At 33.7% G+C, this 24,478-nt stretch overlaps 1 protein-coding gene across 1 annotated transcript; it reads right to left on the bottom strand.

Annotated features, from left to right (window-relative positions):
• Positions 1-8,841: 8,841 nt before the first annotated feature.
• LOC138370066 (uncharacterized) lies at positions 8,842-10,435 on the bottom strand. Its single transcript, XM_069333844.1, has 5 exons — positions 10,320-10,435; positions 9,875-10,203; positions 9,371-9,600; positions 9,174-9,265; positions 8,842-8,872 (listed from the first exon to the last, which is right to left on the bottom strand). Exons 1-5 carry the CDS (start codon positions 10,433-10,435, stop codon positions 8,842-8,844), a joined length of 798 nt encoding a protein of 265 aa, XP_069189945.1.
• Positions 10,436-24,478: the final 14,043 nt, after the last annotated feature.

The following is a 24,478-nucleotide window of genomic DNA, read 5'->3' as shown; positions in this document are numbered from 1 at the left end:
CCTTTATTCCCATTTTCTTGATAATAAAAATTAATTTCTCCTTGTTTCTAAAGATTTCCTGATAAAGTGACACTTTATGTTGAAGAACATTGTTTTCTTGGATCAGATTATTCATATCCAGCATAAGTTGTTCTGGAATCAACGTATTGGCAAGTAATTGATGTACCTGTTGGTGGGTCAAGATTAAAATACGGGACCGTTTACTAAGAATTTCCTTCATTGTTGTTATGGGTTGATTTTCTTCACTGGGGTGTTGGGGACAAGGACGCTTTCGGGAAGTTGAAACAGTCTTTACTTCAATGTCGTTTCCTTGGGAAATTCTGGTACGTCCATAGGTTCTGGGTCTGGCGGGTCTGGTACTTCTTCCAGCATTTTCTTGACCTATTACTCCAGTTGAATTTACTCCAATGTCGCTTCCTTGGGAAATACTGGTAGGTCCATGTATTCTGAGTCTGGCGGGTCTTACACTTCTACTGGCATTTTCTGCACTGAGTTCATGGGAAGTTGTTGCAACAACAGTCTGACCTACTGTGGAAGATGATGGAGTTGCCGCTCCAGTTGAATTTACTCCAATGTTGCTTCTTTTAGATAATTGCTGTTGTGTTCTGGGTCCTGCTAATTCCGGAGGCAATGGGTCCACTGTAACTCTAGCAGCGAAAGTAGATGTTCTGCCTAAGTCTAAACAAACCGAACCATCAGTTGTTCTGTTATAGCCACTGCCTCCGACACGTACTAAAGACCTTATTAGCAATTTCATGTCAAATTCATATGGTGCAACCATTATGAAAAACACTGTGCGCTCTCTTATTTTATATGATCAATTGTTATCCACTTCCCTAGAAAGAAACTTCCAACAGAAAAAGGGTGGTTGTAGACCAGTTGATGGATAGGTTGGTTGGGTGGCTGTTGACCAGTTGATGGACAGGTTGGTTGGGTGGTTGTAGACCAGTTGATGGACAGGTTGGTTGGGTGGTTGTAGACCAGTTGATGGACAGGTTGGTTGGGTGGTTGTAGACCAGTTGATGGACAGGTTGGTTGGGTGGTTGTAGACCAGTTGATGGACAGGTTGGTTGGGTGATGGTTGAGCAGTTGATGGACAGGTTACTACCGTGAAAGAAAAAAAAAAATTATTTGAAAAAGGATAAGACACATACACACATACATTAGTATAATAAATATCTCTGTAGCTGAGAGAGCCATCTATAATAACCTTTCGATATGATGCGGAGCCTGGCCCGAAGGTGTGGACCTCTTAGCAGGAGTTGAATAAGACTAACTGCAGTGTTTCCGTCGCCACCTACCATCACTCGCTTATCTTTTGCCCTTCTAGCTACCCCCCCCCCCCCCCTCATCCCCCAACTCAGCATTGTTGTATATTGCAGTTGTGACTCAATAATTAGAGAGTCGCTTAGTTGAATGTGATTGATCAGAAGCTCATGTTCATTTTCATAATAAATATATTTTTGTGATAACTAAAGAATCATCATTTTATACAATTGCCATTTTGATATAGGATATGACATAAAATAAAGCTTGAAAATATCAACAATGTTTTCGTTGTTTTTTGGGAATTGCCTGCTGATCTTCCTTAGACTAGTACCACGTAAAGTCCCAGTTCTGACTAAGCACTGTGTCAGCTGAGCCATATATAAGTATTCGTGGCCGCCGGCCATCCACTGACGGCCAGCCACACACTCTTCGCTGCTCTTCCAAAGAAAAAAAAGTGGTACGAAAAGCTCTCTTCAGAAAGAACTCACGCTGTTTCCTCAGATGGAATTAGAATGTAAGCTTATTCTTCATACAAATATAATATGTGATATTATTTTTTCTCAAAAGTATCAGACACCTGATCTAGATGAAATCCAAAACAATTAAAATATACCTTGTCATTTGAAATCACACAAGGTTAGTAATTAATTAATTACAAGGTTAGTAATGCCTGTGTGAAAATTGGCCATAACACCAAAGATCCTCATCGAGTTGATTTGGCTTATTACACGCTGGAGAATGGTGGCAAATCTTTACAAACTCACACTTACTATGAACTTGAACCCCTTTTCCAATCTCTGATGTCTCTTATTTTTTTTTTTTTTTTTTGAGGGGGGGGGAGGTATTTACAAAATTCCTTTCTCTAATGAGTTGACTGCTTACCATCGACATCCTCTTATTTATTTTCAACTATTCCTCCCCTTATAATGTTTATATGTCTATCCTTTAGATTCTTTTTCTCTGTTAATGTCTCGACTTGTCGCCTGCCTTGAGTCTTATCTTTTGCCCATTGTTTTGCGTCTTTTAAGTTCGTTTTATCTCTTTTTTGTGTGGTTGTTTTCTCAACAGTTTCAGGCGAAGAAACTTTCTGAGAGGCGATTGCTTTTAAAATGCTGTCATCACCCAATACACTTTCGTACTTAACTTTTAGGTTTTTAAGGAACCAAGATTTTTCTGCTTCCATATTAGCCTCGTGTAATAACGCAATCGATTTTAAATTCTTCTTTTCGTTATCGATAGACACTATTTGATTATTATCCTCATTGTTGCTTATAGAATACGTACCATTTATCAGGGTTAATTTACTAATATTGTATAGAATTGGGAAAACGGGTGCTATTTCTATAGGTTCATTTATCATCGGTATGTTCAATATTTCAGATAGCATATCTTGGTGGTTATATATTTCTCTTGAAAAATAAAGGTTTAATTGAATGGAACGCCGAAGATTATTATCGTTTATTACCGTGACAAGATTCTTATAGAACTGGGCGCAGAATATAAATTTGAAGATATGATTTGAAAGTGAAATAAATAATTGCATCATTTCAGATTTCGCCATTTCATTCTTGCAAAACATTTTTCTCATTGAGAGTTTTTCGAATGCTAATCTTAAATACTTATTGTTGCATGTCCCGGCCAAGTAAGCATCGAGCTGAGTAGTGACAGCTTGGATGATTAATGTGAATTTATTCATTTGAGTTTCTTCATATTCTATGGGGTCCACCGAAGTCTCATCATGGTTAATCATCGACAAATGCATTCTTGTCTCACTTAATTCTGAAAGCATTTGTTTGTTGGAATCCTGGAGACTAGCATTTGTCTGTTGAATGGTCAACAGGTTAGAAGTTATTGTTTCATTTTCTTCTTGTAAGGTCTTAACATGTAAATCATTTTGTTGTTGTAAAGCCAGTATTTCATGAATATTATCAGAAGGGGACTTACGAATCACGTTCAAGATAATGTAATAAGAGCGTTGTACATTATTTGCATTCAAATCTTGCCTTATTTCCTTCTGGAATAATGTATATAGAATAGTAACGAATGCATAAACTTTTATAACTTCCTCATTCGTTCCTTTATGACCTTTTTCCAGGTCAACAATTCGTTTGGTTATAATTTCTTTAACTAAAACTATTGATGCCACCGCGTCTATTAACAATTCAGCAACATAATTAGGTTCATCTAATTGGCGTTTTAAATGATCATTTTCATTTACATAAGGTATTATTTGACGTTCGTGTTCATATACTGTTTCATCGATAATATTAGTTTTAAATTTTTCTAATATTTGATTAAATAAATTTCTTTCTTCCTCGTTAGTAAAAATATTAAGAATATTATTATTTTGGTGTGGATCATTATTATTAATATAATTTAAACGGGAAATCCTGTCTCTAATGTCCTTTTCACGTTCTTCGTGAATGTAGTTATCACGTTCGGTATTTAACTGATGAATGAACTTATTTATTATTGCTTCAATTTGTGATTTTCCTGTTGCTTTCGATTCATTATCATCAACTAAAGGAAATATGCTTGAAAAACAATGAATTATATCGCTATTCGATAATGTAGGTTTTGTATAAAGTCGCTCTAATGTTTCAATATTATATTTATTTGCTTCATTTATATTCTTTACTAATGTATTATATTCATCATACTTAATTTGTTTAGAATTTTCACAATCTAGTAGTTTTTGTTGGCATTCCTCAAGAAAATGTTTTTGGGATATTAATAGCTTATTATATTCTTCTTGGTCTGATTGTTTATCATAGTTGCATTTTTGTAGGGCTTCTTGGCATTCCAGAAATTGCATATTCTGGATCCTTATATCGTTTTCACATGCGGCTAATTTTAGTTGGTATTCCTTAAGAGACATTAAATTTATATTTATTTTCCTATTTAATTCTTCTTGTTGTTGACGACTTATACTAGTATTATTTGAATTTATTAAATCGGTTAGTTTTTCTTTTTCATCAGCTAAGTCTTTTATTTGTTTGTCTTTGTCGTCGAAGATATGTTGAAATTGTCTGTCTTTCTCATCTAACATAAATGCATATTCTGTTTCATACTGTTTCTTTTCATCATCGTATTGGATTCTAAGCTTCATTTGATTATCTTGAAGAGTTGAATTTTCCTTCTTTAAATTCTCTATTTCATTTTCTTGGTCTCCTAATTTCTCTGTAAGCTGCACAATAGTAAGTTCTAAATCTCTCACATTTGTATTTAAATCTGTTATTGTGGCATCTTGATTTCCACATTTAATTTCTAATTCACTTTTTTCATTCTCGCATTCATTACATTTTTTATTCAAAAGAGCTATTATTTGTTTTTGTTGATTCCGACTCTAAAGAGGATATGTTTCGGTTATTAATTTAATATATCGATCAGAGATAGTAAACAAATGAAGCATTTTATTCAATAATAGAATTATTCTTTTATCATCATCATTCACAACAACAAAATTGTTAATAAGAGTTTTTATGAATATACGTTCTCTCAAACCCGAGGAACCATTGTCTGGGAATGTTATAGTATTCAAGATTATTTTAACAATTTCACTCATTTTTTTTTAAATTATTGATTTAATATAATTCTACGATCAGGTGACAATTACCTGATTCTCATAGAAATTTTAGGGGACGATGGATTGAGAGAATTAATTGGAGGAGGAGGAGGAGATGGTGGGTGTGTTGAGTAAGTAGGAGGAGATAGTGGTTTCGGAAAAGGAACTTTTTTGGATGCTCCATTCCCTTATACCCCTTCTGAACATAGAAATTTGTCTCTCCTGTTCTTTAAACATTTTATACAAAACTGACAAATTTTGTTGAATAATATGGTTTTCATGTTTCAGCTTATTAATATTCAGCAATAGTTGCTGTTGTGTTCTGGGTCCTGCTAATTTCGGAGGCAATGGGTCCATTGGAACTGTAGCAGCGAAAGTGGATGTTCTGCTTAAGTCTAAAATGACTCCTCTGTTATAGGCACTGCCTGAGACACGTACTAAAGACCTTGACAATTGCATGTCATCAAATTCATATGGTGCAACCATTATGAAAAACAGTATGTGCTCTCTTATTTTATATGATCAATTGTTATCCACTTCCCTAGAAAGAAACTTCCAACAGAAAAAGGGTGGTTGTAGACCAGTTGATGGACAAATTGGTTGGGTGGTTGTAGATCAGTTGACAGACAAGTTGGTTGATTGGCTTGACCAGTTTGTGGAATGGTTGTTTGCTTCTTCAGTTCCGCCAGAGATTGAGTAGTACTGCAACTACCACTGCTTGTTTGTTCACTTTCACTGTCTAGAAAGTTATATCAAGAGGTAGTATGTAGTGTAGTGTGCTTGGATTGCGACTCTACCACTAATTAATCCATAAACTGTATTCTGCTGCAGGCTACCTTAGTGACACTTTTATACTACCTTAAAGACAAAAAAAAATAAATATCTATTTTGAAAGGATACACACACACACACACACACACACACACATTGGTATAACTAAACGACAACTTTTCCTCATCTGAGATTATATCTGGGGAAAGGAATAATATTTCGTCAATAATAATTATAAGGCATTTATTATAGGAATAATAAGATTTGAAATTCATATATTTCCAGCCGGGTTGATAGATAGGATTCATTATGTTATGCAAATGGTCTAAAATCATCCTTATTACTGTAGGTGTGGACATATTTTTGTTTCCAACTCAACTTTCTTGACGATGATGTTTTCTAATTTCTTAGAAGAGTCTTGGGTATGAAGTATTATCATTATGGTTTCCCTCAGCACCTTCAGCCGCCAGCACATCTGTACGTTCATTTCCATAAATTCCAACATGTTAGGCTTTGCAGTATTGCTCTCGAATCGTACATATCATATCATTATCACACATCTAAATCATTCTTTACTATGATATAATTACTTTAATAGTATATTTTATCTCAGCTCTGCAAATTGGACATGTGGATATGTTTGATGCACATTTGAAACAAGTGCACATGTGCTTACAAGGAAAAAACATTAACTCTCTCTCATTCTCCATACAAATCTTACACTTAATCACTCTATGTCTAATTGTACCTTCTGACTTTGGGAGAGCGGCAACTTGATCAGTTATTCTACCAAATAATGGTTGTGGGTTAGAATCACCAGACATTGGTGGGCTTGGGACAACATCAACTTCAGTCAATGTCAATTCATCAACTATTGTAGATTCTACTTGCTGATTGGGGTAAGAAGCCAACTCAGTTCCATCAGACATTGGTTGGCTTGGGACAACATCAACTTCAGCCAATGCCAATTCATCTACTATAGGCTGTATTAAAGTTGTAGATGATTCTACTTGTTGGTTTTGGTCAGATGCCAACTCAGTTCCATCAGACATTGGTTGGCTTGGGACAACATCAACTTCAGCCAATGCCAATTCCTGTATTAAAGTTGTAGATGATTCTACTTGTTGGTTTGTGTCAGAAGCCAACTCATTTCCATCAGACATTGGTGGGCTTGGGACAACATCAACTTCAGCCAATGCCAATTTATTTACTAGACGTTTTCTAATTTCGTCTTCTATGTACTGTAAGACTGCTTCAATAAATGACTCAATGTTAAAGAAAGGTAACCCCTTCTCTTTGAGTTGATTATGATACGTTGTCATCACATGATCTTCCTGGAAACCCATTGAAATAAGGTGCTTAGTTATGTCTAGTTCCTTAATAAGTTTGTGTTGATCTTCATTGATATGGGTTATTGAAGGGTTTGTCTCATAAGGTGGCCTTTCCCCTTGAACCTGAAAAAAAAATAAAGTTAATGTTACAAATGGCTTTTATAAAGATTATAATAATAGTCAACCTTCATTTCAAGTTACTGTAGCTGACATACCTGATCAATGAATTCTTTTCCTTTCGTCAAGAAGAGGAAGGTACACTCTGGGTACCAGCGAGCATGTTCATCCCAAGGTATATCATCAGTTTCCCAGTTTCGAAGTCCATTCCCACAATGATAACAGCGCACATGATCACTTAAACCACAATAGAAGAATCCAGCTTCTGACAATTCAGTTGGTTTCTGTGTTACACGTTCAGGCCAATTGTTAAAGCTTGCTAGGCGACTTTCAAGTGTTAAGTAGTCTTTTCGCTTGGCGATGGTATGCTGGTGAACTCCATTGTCTGTCATAGGACTTAGACCACAGACATCTATTCCTTGTCTATAGGACGAATTTTTACTATTTATCAGTGGAACGGAATAACCCTCGAATTTTTCATTAAATATCAGTGGAAAATTTCCCACTGGTTGGTTTCGAATGAATGGACAATGGGAAAAGTGCCGCTGATGTTCGCCTCTGGGAGTGTCTCCTCTTTCCCAGGCACCAACAATGCTTCGACAAAAGACACAAGCAACGTGGTCATTTGTTCGCAGGTAGTAAAAGCCATCACGAGCCAAATCAGATGGTTCTAACCATTCAAGTGGCCAATCTATGTAGGTATTCAAACGTTCCTTTTCAAACCGTAAACTGTCATATGAATTAAACTTCTTAAAAATAGATCTTTTCACGTTCTGATTAAATGTGCATTCTGGTTTCTCTTTCTTATGTAAAGCAATGATTCTATTTTCATCTTGGTTTACGTTCGTGGCATCAATTTGAAAATGGCACATTGAACATTCTAAAAGATTTGCTTTATGAGTATAATAGAAACCCGCCTTTGCAAGTACATGACTGTTTACACTGAAGTTACAGTCCTTAAAAGTCTCCAAACGATTTTTTTCTTCTCTCATTGCTATGAAAACAAAATGTGAGTGTTGTATTAGACTGACTAGTTAGTGACTGAGAGAGGCATCTCTCTCTCTCTCTCTTTATATAATACACAATCTCCCTCCCCCCTCCTCCCCCTCCTCCTCCTCCTCCTTCTCCTCCTCCTCTTCCTGTTGACTCATAGACTTAAAATTGGGACTATAGAGTTTATCAGCTGAAATCCTTTACCAAATCCCTTAGTAAAAAGCTGAAATAATGGTAAGAAAAAATATAGGGAACCAAGTGGAAATTCTGTGATAAAAATAGAAATTTTAATTGTGGAAATTTTACTACATTTTTTACACAGATTTTTTTCTCAACCTGGGCGCAAAAAAAAAAATAAAAACAATTCACGTCCCAGATAAAAAAAATACTACTACCTAACTACTTATATTACTTATTTTTATTGATGAACACTTTATATATCATGTGTAAATCAATACAAACTCCAGTCTAAAAGATGTCATCCCTACCACAGGTGTTACTAGAAAACATATTTTAATTAATTGTCCCTAGTCCACTTCTCGACAGTAATGAAGACGGTAATTTCTCTCTATAGACTTCTAAAGATGATCAAGACGAAAATGTGTAACTGAGTTGGTTGTTTTCCCAATGCCTTCCACTGTATAATAAAGTTAATGGTAACTAACCACCTAATTCTTCTTCATCATCTTCAAAATTGTCGGTCAATTTTTTTTTCAAAAAGAAACCTGCTCCATATTGTTGGAAATTGGGGCCTAATATCTTCCACAGCAATATGTTTTTTTTCTACTTTTTCATTTAACCACTGTAGAAAACTTGTCCCCATTTCCTGAAAGTAATGATAATTATTTATTAGTGTTATAAATCCCTTATTTTTCAACCTAATTTTTCAAATAATTAATTTCTTAAGAGGGTCTTTTTATGAAAACAGAGTAGGTAGGTGCTTTACCCATCATACTCACCTTACATCTTTGTAAAATATATATCGAGAACTTGAGCCATTTCTGAATTTCATTTAGTCGTAATTGAGTTAAGTGAATATTATTCTCTAAACTCCAATTTTGTTTTGTTTTTTCTTGGATAAAAAACAATAAACTGCTTTTTCCCTCAAGGCTCTATGTATTACATACCATCTTGTTTTTACTTTTATCATTCCAATTGTTTCTTCATTCTCATTTAGAAAATAAAAAACTTCACCTTCTTTGTAAAGATCACTTCGCACCTGTAAAAATAATTTAATAATATAGTTTCATAAAAGAAATTGTTTTGAAAAATGTGACAATATAAACTGGCACTTCCTTGTACAATAGACTTTTTGTTTGCCTACCTTATTCTGGTGTTTCACTACATCTTTAGCTTCAATTATTGAATAGGCAGGAGATGTAAAGCCTAATGCCGTAAACAGGTTGAGTGTGTAGTGTGGAGGTAATGCAAGAAGGCTAGTCTCTTGATATTCGTTGTACAATGGAGTAAAACAGATAACGTTGAGTTGATGCTTATCCAAGTGACTGAGGTTAACAATATGTTGGTTGTCAGGTTGAAGAAGCTCACACACAGCTGTACATTTAGTATAGTGTAAGATACTATATACCAAATGTCGATTCATAATATCCATATTATTCAATGTATCCCACAGTGATCTGGCCACAACTTTAGCAACAACATAACGTTCTCCATCATACCGCTCAATGTCTTCCCTTTCTCCAATTAACATATGAACACTTTTACTCCCAGTAATTAAAAAAAATTTACCATTAATGTATCTGCCACTGAAATGAGCTGATTCACCATTCACTTTAGTCATACAAAACTACTTTAGAAATAGTAGTACTGGGATCTTCTAAGCAATATTGTTTCCATAGATCATTTGTTTCTGGTTGTTTATCATCCTCATCACCAATACCACCAGTAAATTTTTTATTGGCAAAGATCACTAAATCAAACTGTCCCTTAAACTCCAAGAGTGTTACACCACGAGGAACATTTTTTCGAACTTCTGGATCATTGTTGTAGATTGTGTCATCAGGGCCATAGCAGTTGACCTTTATGTCATGAAGAATAGCAGGGTCGTCTTCAGGGGATAGGATTCCATGTGGGACATTTGCACTTATTCTTTTTATCTTCTTTTTTTCTTTCAAAGTTTTTAAAAGATTTTCATACCTACAAACAAAAGAAAAAAAAAGAGTAAATAAGAAGTAATAATTTGTTGGGGTATGGATATTATAAAAATATATACATGATATATATTATTAACATATTATAATAATGATACTTACAATTCCGAAGACTTTAAACTGTTTTCAGCATAACAAATCATCTTCTGAAATGATGCTCCAAATGTATCTGGAAGTTTTTCTTTCATCTTTTTTTGGTATATGTTATCAAGGGTCATCATTAACATATTTATAGAAAGTGGTGAATCCATAGTTGTTGTATATGTCAACAATTAAATAATATTAAATAGTTATCACTATGGACATATGCATGCTGCATCAGACCACTTAACACTGAGGTAATAATACTGGGCATAACGCTTTTATATACTTGAAGGCGACTTAACTATGCTTTATGGGAAGACGCATTCGGGCCTGCGCACCCCTGCAAGCAAGCTCTTTTTTACTTGACACCATCATACCACACCTCCCCCCTCCCCCCTCCCCCCTCCTCCTCCTACTCCTCAAGTCAGAATTGAAAAGATAGATATAAAAGAATTCAACTGTCAGTCACAACCCTAGTTCTGTGCTGTATCTAGTGAGTCCACTTTGATAATATTATGTAGGGTCTTGTTTGGTCTTATTTATATAGCAGGCCCAGTACGACGTTCTGGCTACTTAAATCTCTAATTATTAGTCCTGCATCACCTTATACTATCTTAGATAAAAATGTTGATTGATCAGTTAAGTTACATATGCCTTAACATATATATATATTTTTTTTTACATACACAGATTTGAAATAGATCACCATTATGACTGATATTAACGAGACAACAGCAAATTTTGAAAATGATAAGACTCTGAGTGAACCCAACCCTACAGGCAAAGCAATGAACCCCAATGAAATATGGGAAGCTGAATCTGTAAAGACTGAACCCAACCCTACTAACCCCAATAAAATATGGGAAATTGAATCTGTAAAGATTATGTTAATAAAACTTGAAGAAATACTACTAAAGTGGGGAATAAAATATGAATTATTTATGAGACAAAATAATGGAGTCAAGCTTGAAAATACCTATCAAGTGATTTTGATGTCGAAGGCCTCATCACAGGAAAAAATTGAAATAAACCATATTAAAGTAGTATTTCAAGATGATGAATTGGTTTTGTTTAATGGGTGTGATGACAACTTAAGTTACCACCTGAAAAAACACAAATATGTTGTGTGTGAGTATACCCTCATCCAATTAACTATCCGTAGTTTTTTTAAATATGAAGAAAAATTACCCACTACTTTGTACATACGAATTTTTAAAGATGAATGGGCATCCAGCCCAGCGTGGGATAATCGGGTGAAGTAACTTTACACACAAAATTTAATGATTATTTCCTCGGCTCCAAATAGATGTTTTCCTCCTCCCCAACTTCAATGGAAGAATCACTTGATATATCAATGAGATAGCTTAAATATCATGTCTGCAAAAAACTATAAATGTCTCCTGTCCCCCCTCCCCTCTATTTGGAGGAGGTGGGTGCAAGGCGTTGTCCTCATTCACTCCAAACCCACCTTCACGTATCTAGACAGTCTTCACAATACCGACATATGACAACTTGTACTGACACTCACCGGAACTAGTGCCAGCCATACTGACATTATCATTTTACTTTTTAATTATACATCTGTTCCCATTCTGGGCTCACTTTTTATTTAGTGAAAAATTACAGTGAAATTAAAAGGTGCCCCCATTCCCCTACCTATGTACACTAGAATAATAAAGGCAAAATTAAAAAAAAAATAAAGCAATATATTTTATAATTCATACACACTTTTATTTAGTGAAAATTACAGTGGAATTAAAAATGAAATGAGGCAGCCTTCAACTGTTCGAAAGTTTTTTTTTTAATCAGCAATCTCCTGCCAGAGGTTTGTATTCTTCTTCTTCAGGTCGGTGATGTACCCACGTCAGTCACTGTCAGTCACTGTGCGGGAGTTTTGAATAACATTGGCTCTTTGGTCCCATTATAAATTAATATGACTTCCAAGTCGTTGCACATATCAATTCCTCAAAAGAAAGGCGGGTTGTTTCAGCCTTCCAACTCTTTAATTTCATTTTTTAAATCATCAATCTCCTGCTTGAGGTCGGTGTAGCTCTGCTTCAGGTAGGTGATTATTTTTAACAACTCTTGCTCTATCATCTTCAATAGTGTGTCGTTCTGCTTGATGTCGGTGTTGTTCTGCTTGATGTTGGTGATTATTTTGCTGATTTGGTCTGTCTTCAAAAATATTGTCTCATTCTGCTTGATGATGTCGGTGTTGTTCTGCTTGAGATTGGTGTTGTTCAGCTTGATGTCGTGGATTATTTGTAACAACTCTTTCTCTATACTCAATATTAGTTTCTCCTCTTCCTCTTCCCAGCATAGTTTCAAGGTTTTTTTCAGCGTAGCTTGTGTCCTATTCTCCATCCTGGGGTTCATCTGAGGAGAGAGCATCTCGGACAACTTTTTCTTTGGAAGAGCAGCGAAGCTGGCCATCAGTGGATGTAATGTAAGAGTGAGAGTGGTCGGCGGCAACGAATATTTATATATATGGCTCAACTGACACAGTACTGCTCCGGGCAACCAGCTATTACATTACTAGGTGGACTTCGCCGCCATGAGTTTGATAACAAGGTTTTCAACACTTTATCTAAAATATCACTTTTAAAAATGTTGACTTCAACCTTCAACGGTCCAAAAATTTTTATTAAATCATTATTCTTCTGCTTGAGGTTGGTGGTGTTCATCGTTTTTTCTAATCAATATTCTTTTGATTGAGGTGTATTGATGTTCTCTCTGTGACATCAATAAGCAATGAGGAGCCGGTCGGCCGAGCGGACAGCACACTGGACTTGTGATCCTGTAGTCCTGGGTTCGATCCCAGGCGCCGGCGAGAAACATTGGGCAGAAGTTTCTTTCACCCTATGCCCCTGTGACCTAGCAGTAAAATAGGTACCTGGGTGTTAGTCAGCTGTCACGGGCTGCTTCCTGGGGGTGGAGGCCTGGTCAAGGACCGGGCCGCGGGGGCACTAAAAAGCCCCGAAATCATCTCAAGATAACCTCAAGATAGCATTGTTTCAATTTTTTTTTTTCAGCGCAGCTTCTTTACCTTAACTTGTGGGCGACAGAAAGTTAATGAAATTGGGGAGTATGACTGCTACGGGACGCCCACTCACGGATGCGATCCCACTATTGCTCGACACGGGTGCTTTTGGCTGCTGGGTTGAAGAAGTTACGTAAAAAAGTGAATTTGAATTAAAAATTGCCCAAATACTAGAAAAAGGTGGGGGCCTGGGAGCCGGAAAAATTATTTCATGTATATTAATGATATTAAAACTGCCAAATTGAAATTGACCACAAAGACATCTCATGAATACAAAAAAAAAATATATATATATAATAATAATCTGTTGTCCTTTTGGTAAAACTTGGGTTGGGGTAGGATAATAAAATAAATTGATTTGTGGAAATAATATAATATAATATAATATATTCAGTATCTCATTCTTTTACCTTTTTTTACCCCAATTATTTATTTACAGTGACTAACAACTACTACTATTTTCTGATTGAACTGTCCATTCATGCTTATTTTGTAAAAGTATTTTCTTGGGGAAATAAGCCACCACAATGCAGCCAACAACATTCAGAAACCGGTTTCAAGATTCTGCTATACAGGCATTCCTCATTTTTTTCTCCAGTCTGTGTGATTTTATCCATGATGGCTTCGGTAAAAAAAAAAAAAAAAAAAAAAAAAAGGTAACTTCTGAATGGTCTGAACAACTTCTATCTTCCATTTAGTGTCTGTCACTTCGACATCTCTTTTTGGGAAGTTGCGGAGCTGTGTAGTAGCAAATAAGAAAGACATTAATATATTCTCTACCGAATAAATTTTAACAGAGCATAGGAATTCACAGATTAAAAAAAAAACTTTTAATCACGAAAAAATAAATAACGTACAACTGAAATTAAAAGGATTAATTTCAGTCCATCCTAGACTAACTAGGTCAGACCTAAAACGTCATAATTTTCACTTATTAGTAAAGTTAATTACAAATACATACCTGTGCCTGTTGTTGTCTCCTGACCGAAGACACTCCTCCACATTCTCCTGCTTCTCCCATTCCTCCCCTGACTTGGTGTCATCATCTCCATCTGAAGACCATGGCCATTTGATTTTTCTAGAATCAAGCTTCCTTAGTGCCTTTTCTTTCTTCTTCATCTTTCTCTTTATGGCCTTATTTAGTACCAAGCCCTTTAGTTTGTCAATGAACTGGTCACTTTCGAATGCGTCTGAGGACGACGATAAGGACGACGATGAGGACGACGATAAAGACGATAATGAGGAAGAAGATGAAGAAGATGACCTTGCTTTTACCGTTGATTCAACCAAACAAGACATATGCTCAAGTAAGACAGATGCAGCTTGGCCTCTTTCAGCTTGTTCTTTTGCTTCCCCAGAAGAGTTAGTAGTTATCTCGAAACCCTTCATCAGTTCGGAAACAAGGGGTGGGGGAGGATAGAGGGAGGAAAGAACGAATAACAATAAATTAAAATTACTATTATAATTGTATTTTACTGTAGTATAATGAATAAAAAATCAATCTCTAAATGTCAATTTACCTGAAAGAGACAAATAATTACAAGTCAATCATTTTACACTATACTCTCTTTATATGTTTCCAAATGGCTTAGGAAGTGGTATATTCTGACTTGTTCCTTCAGCTGAGATAGCTGGCTGTACCTGATCATTGCGCACATAAGTAGTTAATGTAGGTACTATAACAATAAGAAATAGAGTGTGTGTTTTTTTTTATGATTTGATTCATAAACTGAACTGGTAAGGAATTGATTATTGAAGCTTGTTGTTATGTAATTCTTGATGGACTAGATGACTGCATATGGATCAACAGTTAAACTGTAATGACGCCCGCCACTACCCTACTGAATGATAAACTGCTTAATTTCAGTAGACTGTATTGAATCTTACTTGACACCTGACACTGGAGCTGGAGAGAGAGCAAGGGGTTGTGACTCTTAAATAGGCAGAAATTCTCCTTTTATACTACTATCCCATCCCCCTCCCTCCACCATAGGTTGCTGAATCAATACAAGTTATTTTAATTAATATTTTCTATATTTTTATTAATATAGGCTGATTACTAAATTCTAATTCTGATTATTTTGTTAGATCATAAACACATAATTTAATGGATAAGTAGTATATAATCAAAGGCTGAATGTTTTCTTAAAATCTTTCTATTCTCTTTCCCTCTTTTTTTGGAGTTGAGTTAATTTGCCTACTCCCCGACCTGCTACTCCTTTTTTTAATTTTTTTATTATTACCCCCCCCCCCAAAAAAAGTCCTTTTTATCATCCTTCTTTTCGTCTAGCATTATTACATCCTCTTTTATTTCCTTTTCATCCTCCTTCTTTTCTTCTAGCACTATTGAACTAGTGTCATTTATTGGTTTAATATCCTCCTTCTTTACCTTCAACTGATGAACTGGTGTCATTTATTGGATTAATGTCAACTTCCTCTTCCAATTGCTTTCCATCTGTTCCTCTCCTATTCATGAACTGTTTTCCTCTTTGATTCTTTTTCAGAGTCAATATTTCATTTTTTCGTCTGTCTTGGGTATTTAATTTTGATCATTGTTTGGCACCTTTTTGTTTTGTCCCCGAATCTGTTGTTTCATATGTTTTTGATGTTTTTGTTGTTTCCTGTGATGAAACTTTCTGAGAGGAAATAGTTTTTAAAATGATTTCATCGCCGATTACATTTAAATACTTCTTTATTATTTGTGTTTCAATAAACCATTTCTTTTCTTGTTCAATATCATCACTGTTCAATAATGTAAGTAATTTTAAATTGTTATCCTTGTTATCAATAGACACTATTTGGTTTTTGTAAATTTCATCATCGTTAATGTTAATTTTTTCTCCAATCTGTGTTAAACCCTTAATATTATATATAATGGGAAAAACAGAGGGGGTTTTAATAGCTTTCTTTATATTTTGGGAGTTTAATAAAGCTGTTTTCATAGTATCGATGTCATATAGGTTTTGTGAAAAATGTAGGTTTAATTGAATAGAAGGCATAAGAAATTTATCGTTTATTACCGTAACAAGATTTTTATAGAACTGGGCGCAGAATATAAATTTAGAAATATGATTCGAAAGAGAGTAGAATAATTGTTTCATTTCATTTTTGGCAACACTATTCCTACAAAATATTTCTTTTACTTTAATCTGATCGAATGCTAATAACAAATACTTTTTTCGGCACTTCTCTGATAGGTAAGCATCGAGTTCATTAATAATAGTTCTGATAATAGAAGTGAACTTTTCTACTAGAGTTTCATCATAGTCTGAAGAAACGTCAATTGTATTAATCATCGACAAATGTATTTTCGATTCTTTTAATTCAGAAGTCATGACTAACATTTTAGAATTCATTTCTTTATTTGTTTGTTTTAATATCGAATTTTCTGATTCCTGCATTTGTTGAATGGCTAATATTTTAGAAGTATCACCATATGATTTGCGAATCACTTGCAAGATAATTACATAAAAGTGTTTTATATTTCGTATGCTAAAATCTTTTTTAAGTTCGTTCTGATAAATTGTATATATAATTGTAATAAAAGTATATACCTTTATAACTTCATAATTTGTTTCTTTTGTATATTTGTATAAATCCGCAAGTTGTTCTATTATCTGTTCTTTAACTAAATCCATAGATGCAAGTTCATCTACTAACATTTTAACCAAATAATTTGGTTCTTGTAACTGACGCTTTAAAACAACATTTAAATCAACATAAGGCATTAATTCTTTTTTGTGTTTTTCTACTATTTCATCAGTAATATTATTTTTGAAACTATTTAGTATATGATTAAATAACCCTCTTTCTTCCTCGTTAGTAAATAATATATTTGCTATATTTTCCGGTTGTAGATCATTATTATTATAATTACTATTGTTAATAATGTCATTTAACTTAGCAATTCTATTTGTGTGTTCTTGTCGAATATAATTCTTGTGTTCTGTATTAAAATGATCAATAATCTTTATTATTATTTTTTCAATTAGTTTATTTGTTTCACTTGAATAACTATTATTTATAAACAATATATTTGAAAAACATTCAGTTATATCATCATTTGATAATATAGATTTTTTTAAAAAATTAGTAAATAATGTATTATTAAAATTATTTATTGTGTTTATATTCGCCAATAATTCATTATATTTATTTAGCATTTGGTCCTGAAGTTGTTTATAAGTTTCTTCTTCTTGTTGATGTTTCTCAAGTTCTTTTGTTTTGAGTGATAATAACTCCTCATATTGTCGTTGGTGGGCTAGTTTTTGTTCCTCAAGTTGTTTCATATAGGTTTTTTCTAGTTCATGTTTTTCATAGTTACATTTCTCAAGTTCATTTTTGTAAGTTTCTTCTAGTTGATGTTTTTCATTAATATGTCTATAACTTTGAGTTAATTCTTCATTTATTCTATTTATTTCTTGTTTTTGTTCAGATAATTGTGTGGTACATAGTTGTAGGTTTTTATTGAGTTCAACGTTTTTAGATTTTATTTCAGTATTATTTGAATTAGTTAGAATATTCAACTGTTTAATTTTATTATCTAATTCTGTTATTTGTTTGTCTTTTTCAGTTAGTTGTTTATCTTTTTCTATATTTCTATTATCTAATTCTTTTATTTGTTTGTCTTTTTCCTCAATTTTATCTTCACATTCATTTAATTGATCTAAATTAAATATTTGGGTTTTCAATTCTTCTTCATATTTATTGTTTTCAATTTCTAAACTGTTTATTATATTTTTTTGTTTTTCTATTTCAGTTGTAAACTTATCAACTTGTTTATTTAAATCGAGTATTTCACGTTCTTTTTCTGCTATCGCAGTCTCTAGGAAAATTTTTTCCATATTACACTCATCATATTGTTTATTTAATAAAGCTATGGTTTCCTTTTGTTGATATTGACTTTTAATAAGAGGATATGTTTTAGTTATTAATTTTATGTATCGATCAGATAGATCAAATAAATGAAACAATTTATTTAGTAATATGATTGTTCTTGTTTCATCATCATCTTTAGCAGGAACATTGTTTAAATAAGTTTTTATATTTATATGTTCTCTTAAACCTGAGGTCCCATCATCAGGGAAATGTACCATACTCAAGATTGTTTTAACAATTTCACTCATTTTTTATGGGGTGAGAAAAAAATACCTATTTTGAAGTCCAATGTTAATTTTATCTTATTGAAATGAAATAAAACAGTCCATCAACCAATGCACATTATATTGAATAGGACATTCAATGTTGATTTTTCAGCATTCAAAATAATTATTTCTTGCATTGAATACACGATACCATAATTTTACATTCTCTCGAATATTACGTTTCTGGACTCATAATCGGAAACCATATCAGGGAGGAGTCCTGATCTTCCTCCTGTTTCTTGTTCTTCTTCCGAGATTTCCACATAGATATTAAATTTAATGCTAGCAAAGGTTTCTGAGGAATTAATGTTCTTAGCCACCATTTTACATTCCTCCTCATTATTACCATCTTGAAGTTCAAGTTTCATTACCACAAATGGTGGTAATGAATTTTCTTTAATTGGAAAATCATACTTAGAGAATCCCTGAATAAATATATCTTGACTTGCCGCATGCGTACATGATATCCACAGTTTGTCCATGTCGAATTTTTTTCTTTTATTATGTGATTTGGTCCGTACTGCATTTATATGGTTCTGTAATTTAACATCTTGTATTTCACTCTGATCTGTATAAACATTAGGTTTCAAATCATTAATATTCCAAGGAAATATTAAAATAATTGGATTTTTGGTATAATATCCCTTGTCGTAACTAGAATTTTGCCATACATAATTTGCGTTATTTGAGACAATATTATTATATAAATATCTGTGGATTTTATTGTAATTTAAAAGGAAGCTATTAAAAGGCTTAATGATTGTATTCTCACTTTCGATTCTATTCTTAGGATTATACGAAATTGGTGGTTTAGGAATAATTACGAGACCTTTATAGGTATTTATATCTCTGATAAACGGGGAGAATAATGATTCCAACTTTGAGATGATTATATTAGATTCTTCAGAGGACTCTGTTGTTGTTGAACTAATGGTGGATGGTAATGTTGTTTCTTGAAGTACATCAGAGGACGTTGTTGTTGTTGTTGTTGTTGGACTGATGGTGGTTTGTAATGTTTCAGAGAATTTTGTTGTTGTTGGACTGATGGTGGATTGTAATGTTGTTTCATGAGTAAGTTCAGAGAATTTTGTTGTTTGACTGTTGACGGAATGGTATGTTTCTTGATTGGAGGACTCTGGAATCGGATCATTTCTGATAGCCTTACTGACATTGATACGTTTTCCGCGTAAATAAATAATTATTATAACAACTATAATTAGGATTATAGCAACTAAAATTCGTATTAACCCCATTGCTACTTTTTTCTTTTTTTCCTATTGTTTTTTAGTTATAATAAATTCATAAAAAAAATTATTTTAACAGAATATCAAACATATGCTGGTTTGAACCCCCAAAAGCATTGATTAACGGTTATACTTATAATTTTTGAACAATAAGTTTTACAATTAGACCAGCAGGTATTGTTATTATAAACAACGCTATGAACAATAAACTAAACTATATCATCTGATAATATTAAACTATACTTGTCTTTATTATTATTATTATTATTATTATTATTATTATTATTATATATACATTTGTTTCTTTAAAAAAATAGAAGTTTAATAATAATGGAAAATTGTTTTTTATTAGCTTTTAATTATATACTAACTTTTTCTGAATCGAATGGATATGTCCATAAACGACATATCCTATATGAAGGCTCTGCTTCAGTAGTAAATATGGCTAATGGTTATTGTTATGTAGATAAATCGGTCTTTCATTTCCCCTTCAAATGCATTGATAGGTATCTAGATATAAATACAAAAACGAACAAAGATGAAATAACAGATGAAGAATTAAACCAAAATCAAGAAGAATTAAATAACTTAAGCGAATATCTAGAAACTCTGGTGTCAGAATATGATATAAAATATGTATGGGTCTATGGAAATAATCAAATCTTATTCCAATTACCTGTTTTACAAAATCTGGCAGTCTTTGATATCCAAAATAAGAACATCCACACATTTGGAGACAAAATAACAATAAATAAATCATTTAATGAATCTCGAAATGTATTATACCGTCGGGGTAATATTTATACATTTCCACCAGTTTTACATAGTATTACAAATCTTTGTCATTTACTCGCCCAAAATTTGATTAATGGATACCAGGATTCCACAAAGAGTATTACCTTCTCTATCACAAATAAAAACAGCAATAATGATCTACAGTGTAATTTTCATTTAGAAGGTGAGAGTAGTTCAACTTGTGCTTGTCTGTTGAATGAAATAAACCGCCTTACTCTTATGTTCATATCGGCTAGTCAAGAGCTATATACGACAGAATATAAAGATTACATTAATAGTAATCATAGGGATAAGGAACGAATGTGCCAATATATGGCTGAACGTGAAGTCGAATACAAACTGCAAGCGCTGTTGCTCAGTATGGTTTGGCCCGAGAAAATACATTGGCAATGTAGGAGAAACATAAATGGAATGGATGTAGGCGTAACAATTCTAAACTCTCTTGTTAAAAATAAATATAACTGGATTCAATGGGAGGTTAGGAATTTTAACAAACACATAATGAAGCAAACAAGGGTGAATCATCAAGATTCATATATCATAGCAAATATTCTGATCTTTTTAGGGTATGAAGAAACACATAATATATGTAAACTACCATAACAACAATCCTGAAACATTTCATGCTAAGAAAATAATAAAACTAAATTATTTTCAAATGCATGAGTTAGGAAAGAACCTGGGACATTGTTTAGCTTAACAATATGAAAGATGCAAGAATAAGGTTTTTTTTTCAATGGTCACAAAGGGTTGACATGTTTCATTCTATATTAATTCCACTGTAATTTTCATTAAATAAAAGTGTGCATGTTTTTATTTTTTTAAATTTTTCCTTTTTAATTATTATTCAGTGTATTCAGTGTAGGTTATCGAAAGGGCAGGACTGTATGGGACATATGTTGTTTTCGTTGTGTTTGTGAATTGCCTAGATAAGCTAGATAGTAATAAGTACCACATAAAAGTCCCGGTTCTGACTAATAGCTGGTTGCTCGAAGCACTGTGTTAGCTGAGCCACATATATAAATATCCGTGGCCACTCTCACTACATCCACTAACGGACGGCCATCCAGCCAGCCCACCACACACGCTTTGCTGCCCTTCCAAGAAAAAGTTGTACGAAGATGCTTTCCCAGATTAACCCTAGGCAGAGACAAGCGTTGAATAAAAACTTGAAAAGAATGGAAACACTCTTGAAGAAGAAAAAGAAAGAGTTGATTTACCTCAAGAACGAGAATAAGATGTTAACACAGAAGAATGTTGTTATCTACCAGAAGTTTCCACCAACCAACAAGAGAGTGAACTAGAAAATAGAATATATAAGGGGGGAAGAAAAAGAAAGAGTTGTTTTACCTCAAGAACGAGCGTAAGATGTTAACACAGAAGATTCCACCAACCAACAAGAGAGTGAACTAGAAAATAGAATATCCACTATTATTAAAGTGTTTATAATAAAAAAACATTGTTTATTTGAATGCCTTAATGTTTGTGTGTGTGTGTGTGTGTGTGTGTGTGTGTGTGTGTGTGTGACAGATGTAACTTTGTTTGTGTTAATATGCTATAAAGTTTGTGTGAAGATGCTCTGGGAAAATGAAGGAAATCAACCATTCCAATAAATATATTTTTCTAACTACATACATAAATACAAAAATTATATTAAAAAAAAAACAGTACCACCCAATTTAATATCATAAAATTGTGTAGTGAGTACAATAGGGCATGAATGATAGATACTACTACTAACCTTAAATATGGCACGAGTCAAGTTTAATTAATAAAGCTTAGGTAGGGGAAAATCAACAGAGGTGGTCACGGCATGTGGCACTTGGGTGGCCACAGCAATAATAACAATTCAGTTGGCCCACCCACATCGGGTGGCCCTTGATGAATTATTAAATAATTAATCATCAGTAGGTGGCCATTTCTCGATATATATTTTGTAAAAATGTAAGGTCCTCAATGAAAGCATTATCTAATTGAGACTTACTAATAGACTCTTGGTACAAGATAGCAGCTGGTATGTCTTCATGCCTGCAAAAATAGGCTGCCGAGTGCAAATAATGAGGATAATTTGAAGAATAATGACGTGCTACATGTAAGTGTTGATTATACCTTTTACTGGGTATCAGGTAAAAAGGACAATTTCGACATTGACAAGCATTACCCAACAGCCCTACATTTGGTCGGTATTTCTTATACACTTCTTCAAAAGTATCATTTGTTACCTGAACTCCTCGTCCAGAAGCCTCTATTAGGATTTGTGACCTTGTCATGGGGAGCACAATTTCTCTGTGCGTTGATAAATATTCCTGCAACCACAAATCCTTTTTATGTTGAACAATTATATTTTCAAACTCCTTGTAAATATTGAGACAATTCTCCTGGTGAACCCGCTGAGTCACTAAAGCTTGGACGTTATCACTAACATTTGAAGTTAGCCGTTCACGAGAGTCTCTATACTGTAGGGCATGTGCAGTATAAATAAACACGTTGTGTTCATTAAACATATTGTCAATAACCTCTTCCTTTAGACCAACTTCTTTAGCAAAAATTCGCAATGAAAACCAAGATATATCTCCAGCCAGAAAACATCCCGTAGCTTCTCTACCTTCTTCATATCCACAGCTATGGGGATCTGTTCAATTAACTTTTCCTTAATATTTTGCATGTCCTCGTCTTTAAAATGTTTTCTGGCTGTCTTCTCAACCTCTTCTAAGGTATAAAAATCCTTAAGGGTCAGGTTTTCTGAGGTCGCAATGTAGTTCTTCACCCATTCTTCTTTAAGCTTTTCATCAACAAGTGTTTTGGCAAAGAAATCAGTGAAGGGTGTGAAATTCTTTTCCTGTTTCTTATATTTAGAAAGGCAACAACCAATGTATTCTAAGAGAATCATCCTCACAACTTTGATAACAACTTTATCCTCTAGAGGAGTCTCATCACTTCGTTGATGTAAGTAAAGTATAAACATAGGTTTAATTAGTGACTCACATTTTATGGGTTTTTCCCCCAAATTTCTTTCAAAACTCTCTGTCATGAGTGCTTGGGCCGTGTCATTGATAAGCACTTGCCAATATTTCTTAAAACTTGGTCGGTGGAGATACCCCGATGTTGCTGTTGCTTCTATGTGTGCAATACGCAATCGCACAAACTCGGGCCTAGGCTGAGTTGGGTTTTCAAACAGAATCCTCATCCAGGTCACTCCTAAAGCTGCCATGTGAATGTCAAAATCAATAATGTGTGGATTTTTTGTGATTGCATAAGTCGCACACATCGCATAGAGTCTTGTACCCATTAATGGGGTCATAATTTGGGAAGCATCTTGAGAAAAGATCTGGATTATGGCATTAAAGTTATTATCAGACACCAACTCCACTACTTTGCTCTTTTCTATGGCAACCTGGCTCATGATTGTATATGGCCATTTCAGTATACTTCTAACACTATATGACCATGGATTGATTGTTACAGAGTCACTATGTGGAGCATACACGGGAATGCCAGAGATCGTAAACAGTTTTAAAAACTCATATTTATTATTACTATTCAACATCGTGGGGAAATCTCGATCTTGCAAGTCAGATATAGTGGAGGTCATTGTTACTTGACAATAATCATCTGGATCATTTTTAATGCGCATTATCAACTTTTTTTGTTCTTCATAAATCTCCATGAACATTTTACAATCATTTCTATAATCTTCATCTGAATGACCTTTCATCTGAAGACATTTAGTTTCATATTTTCCACCTCTTACTGTTGTACTCAGAATAGTTTCAGCCAGATCTATTTCATGTTGGAATTTTTCAGTGGTTAATATTACTCTTATTTTATTAAGGAAGGATCTTAACTCTAATTCATATTTTTTAAATTCTTTTTGTTCTAACCGATCTCGAATAGATCTACTACTGAGTTCCTCACTAGCTTGAATTGATTTCAAAATTCTTTCCATTAAAGGTA

The sequence above is a fragment of the Procambarus clarkii genome, chromosome 30 (genome assembly GCF_040958095.1).
Source record: "Procambarus clarkii isolate CNS0578487 chromosome 30, FALCON_Pclarkii_2.0, whole genome shotgun sequence".
NCBI lineage: Eukaryota > Metazoa > Arthropoda > Malacostraca > Decapoda > Cambaridae > Procambarus > Procambarus clarkii.
Note: the sequence above shows the minus strand (reverse complement) of the source record. Positions and strands in the feature narration are given on the sequence as shown.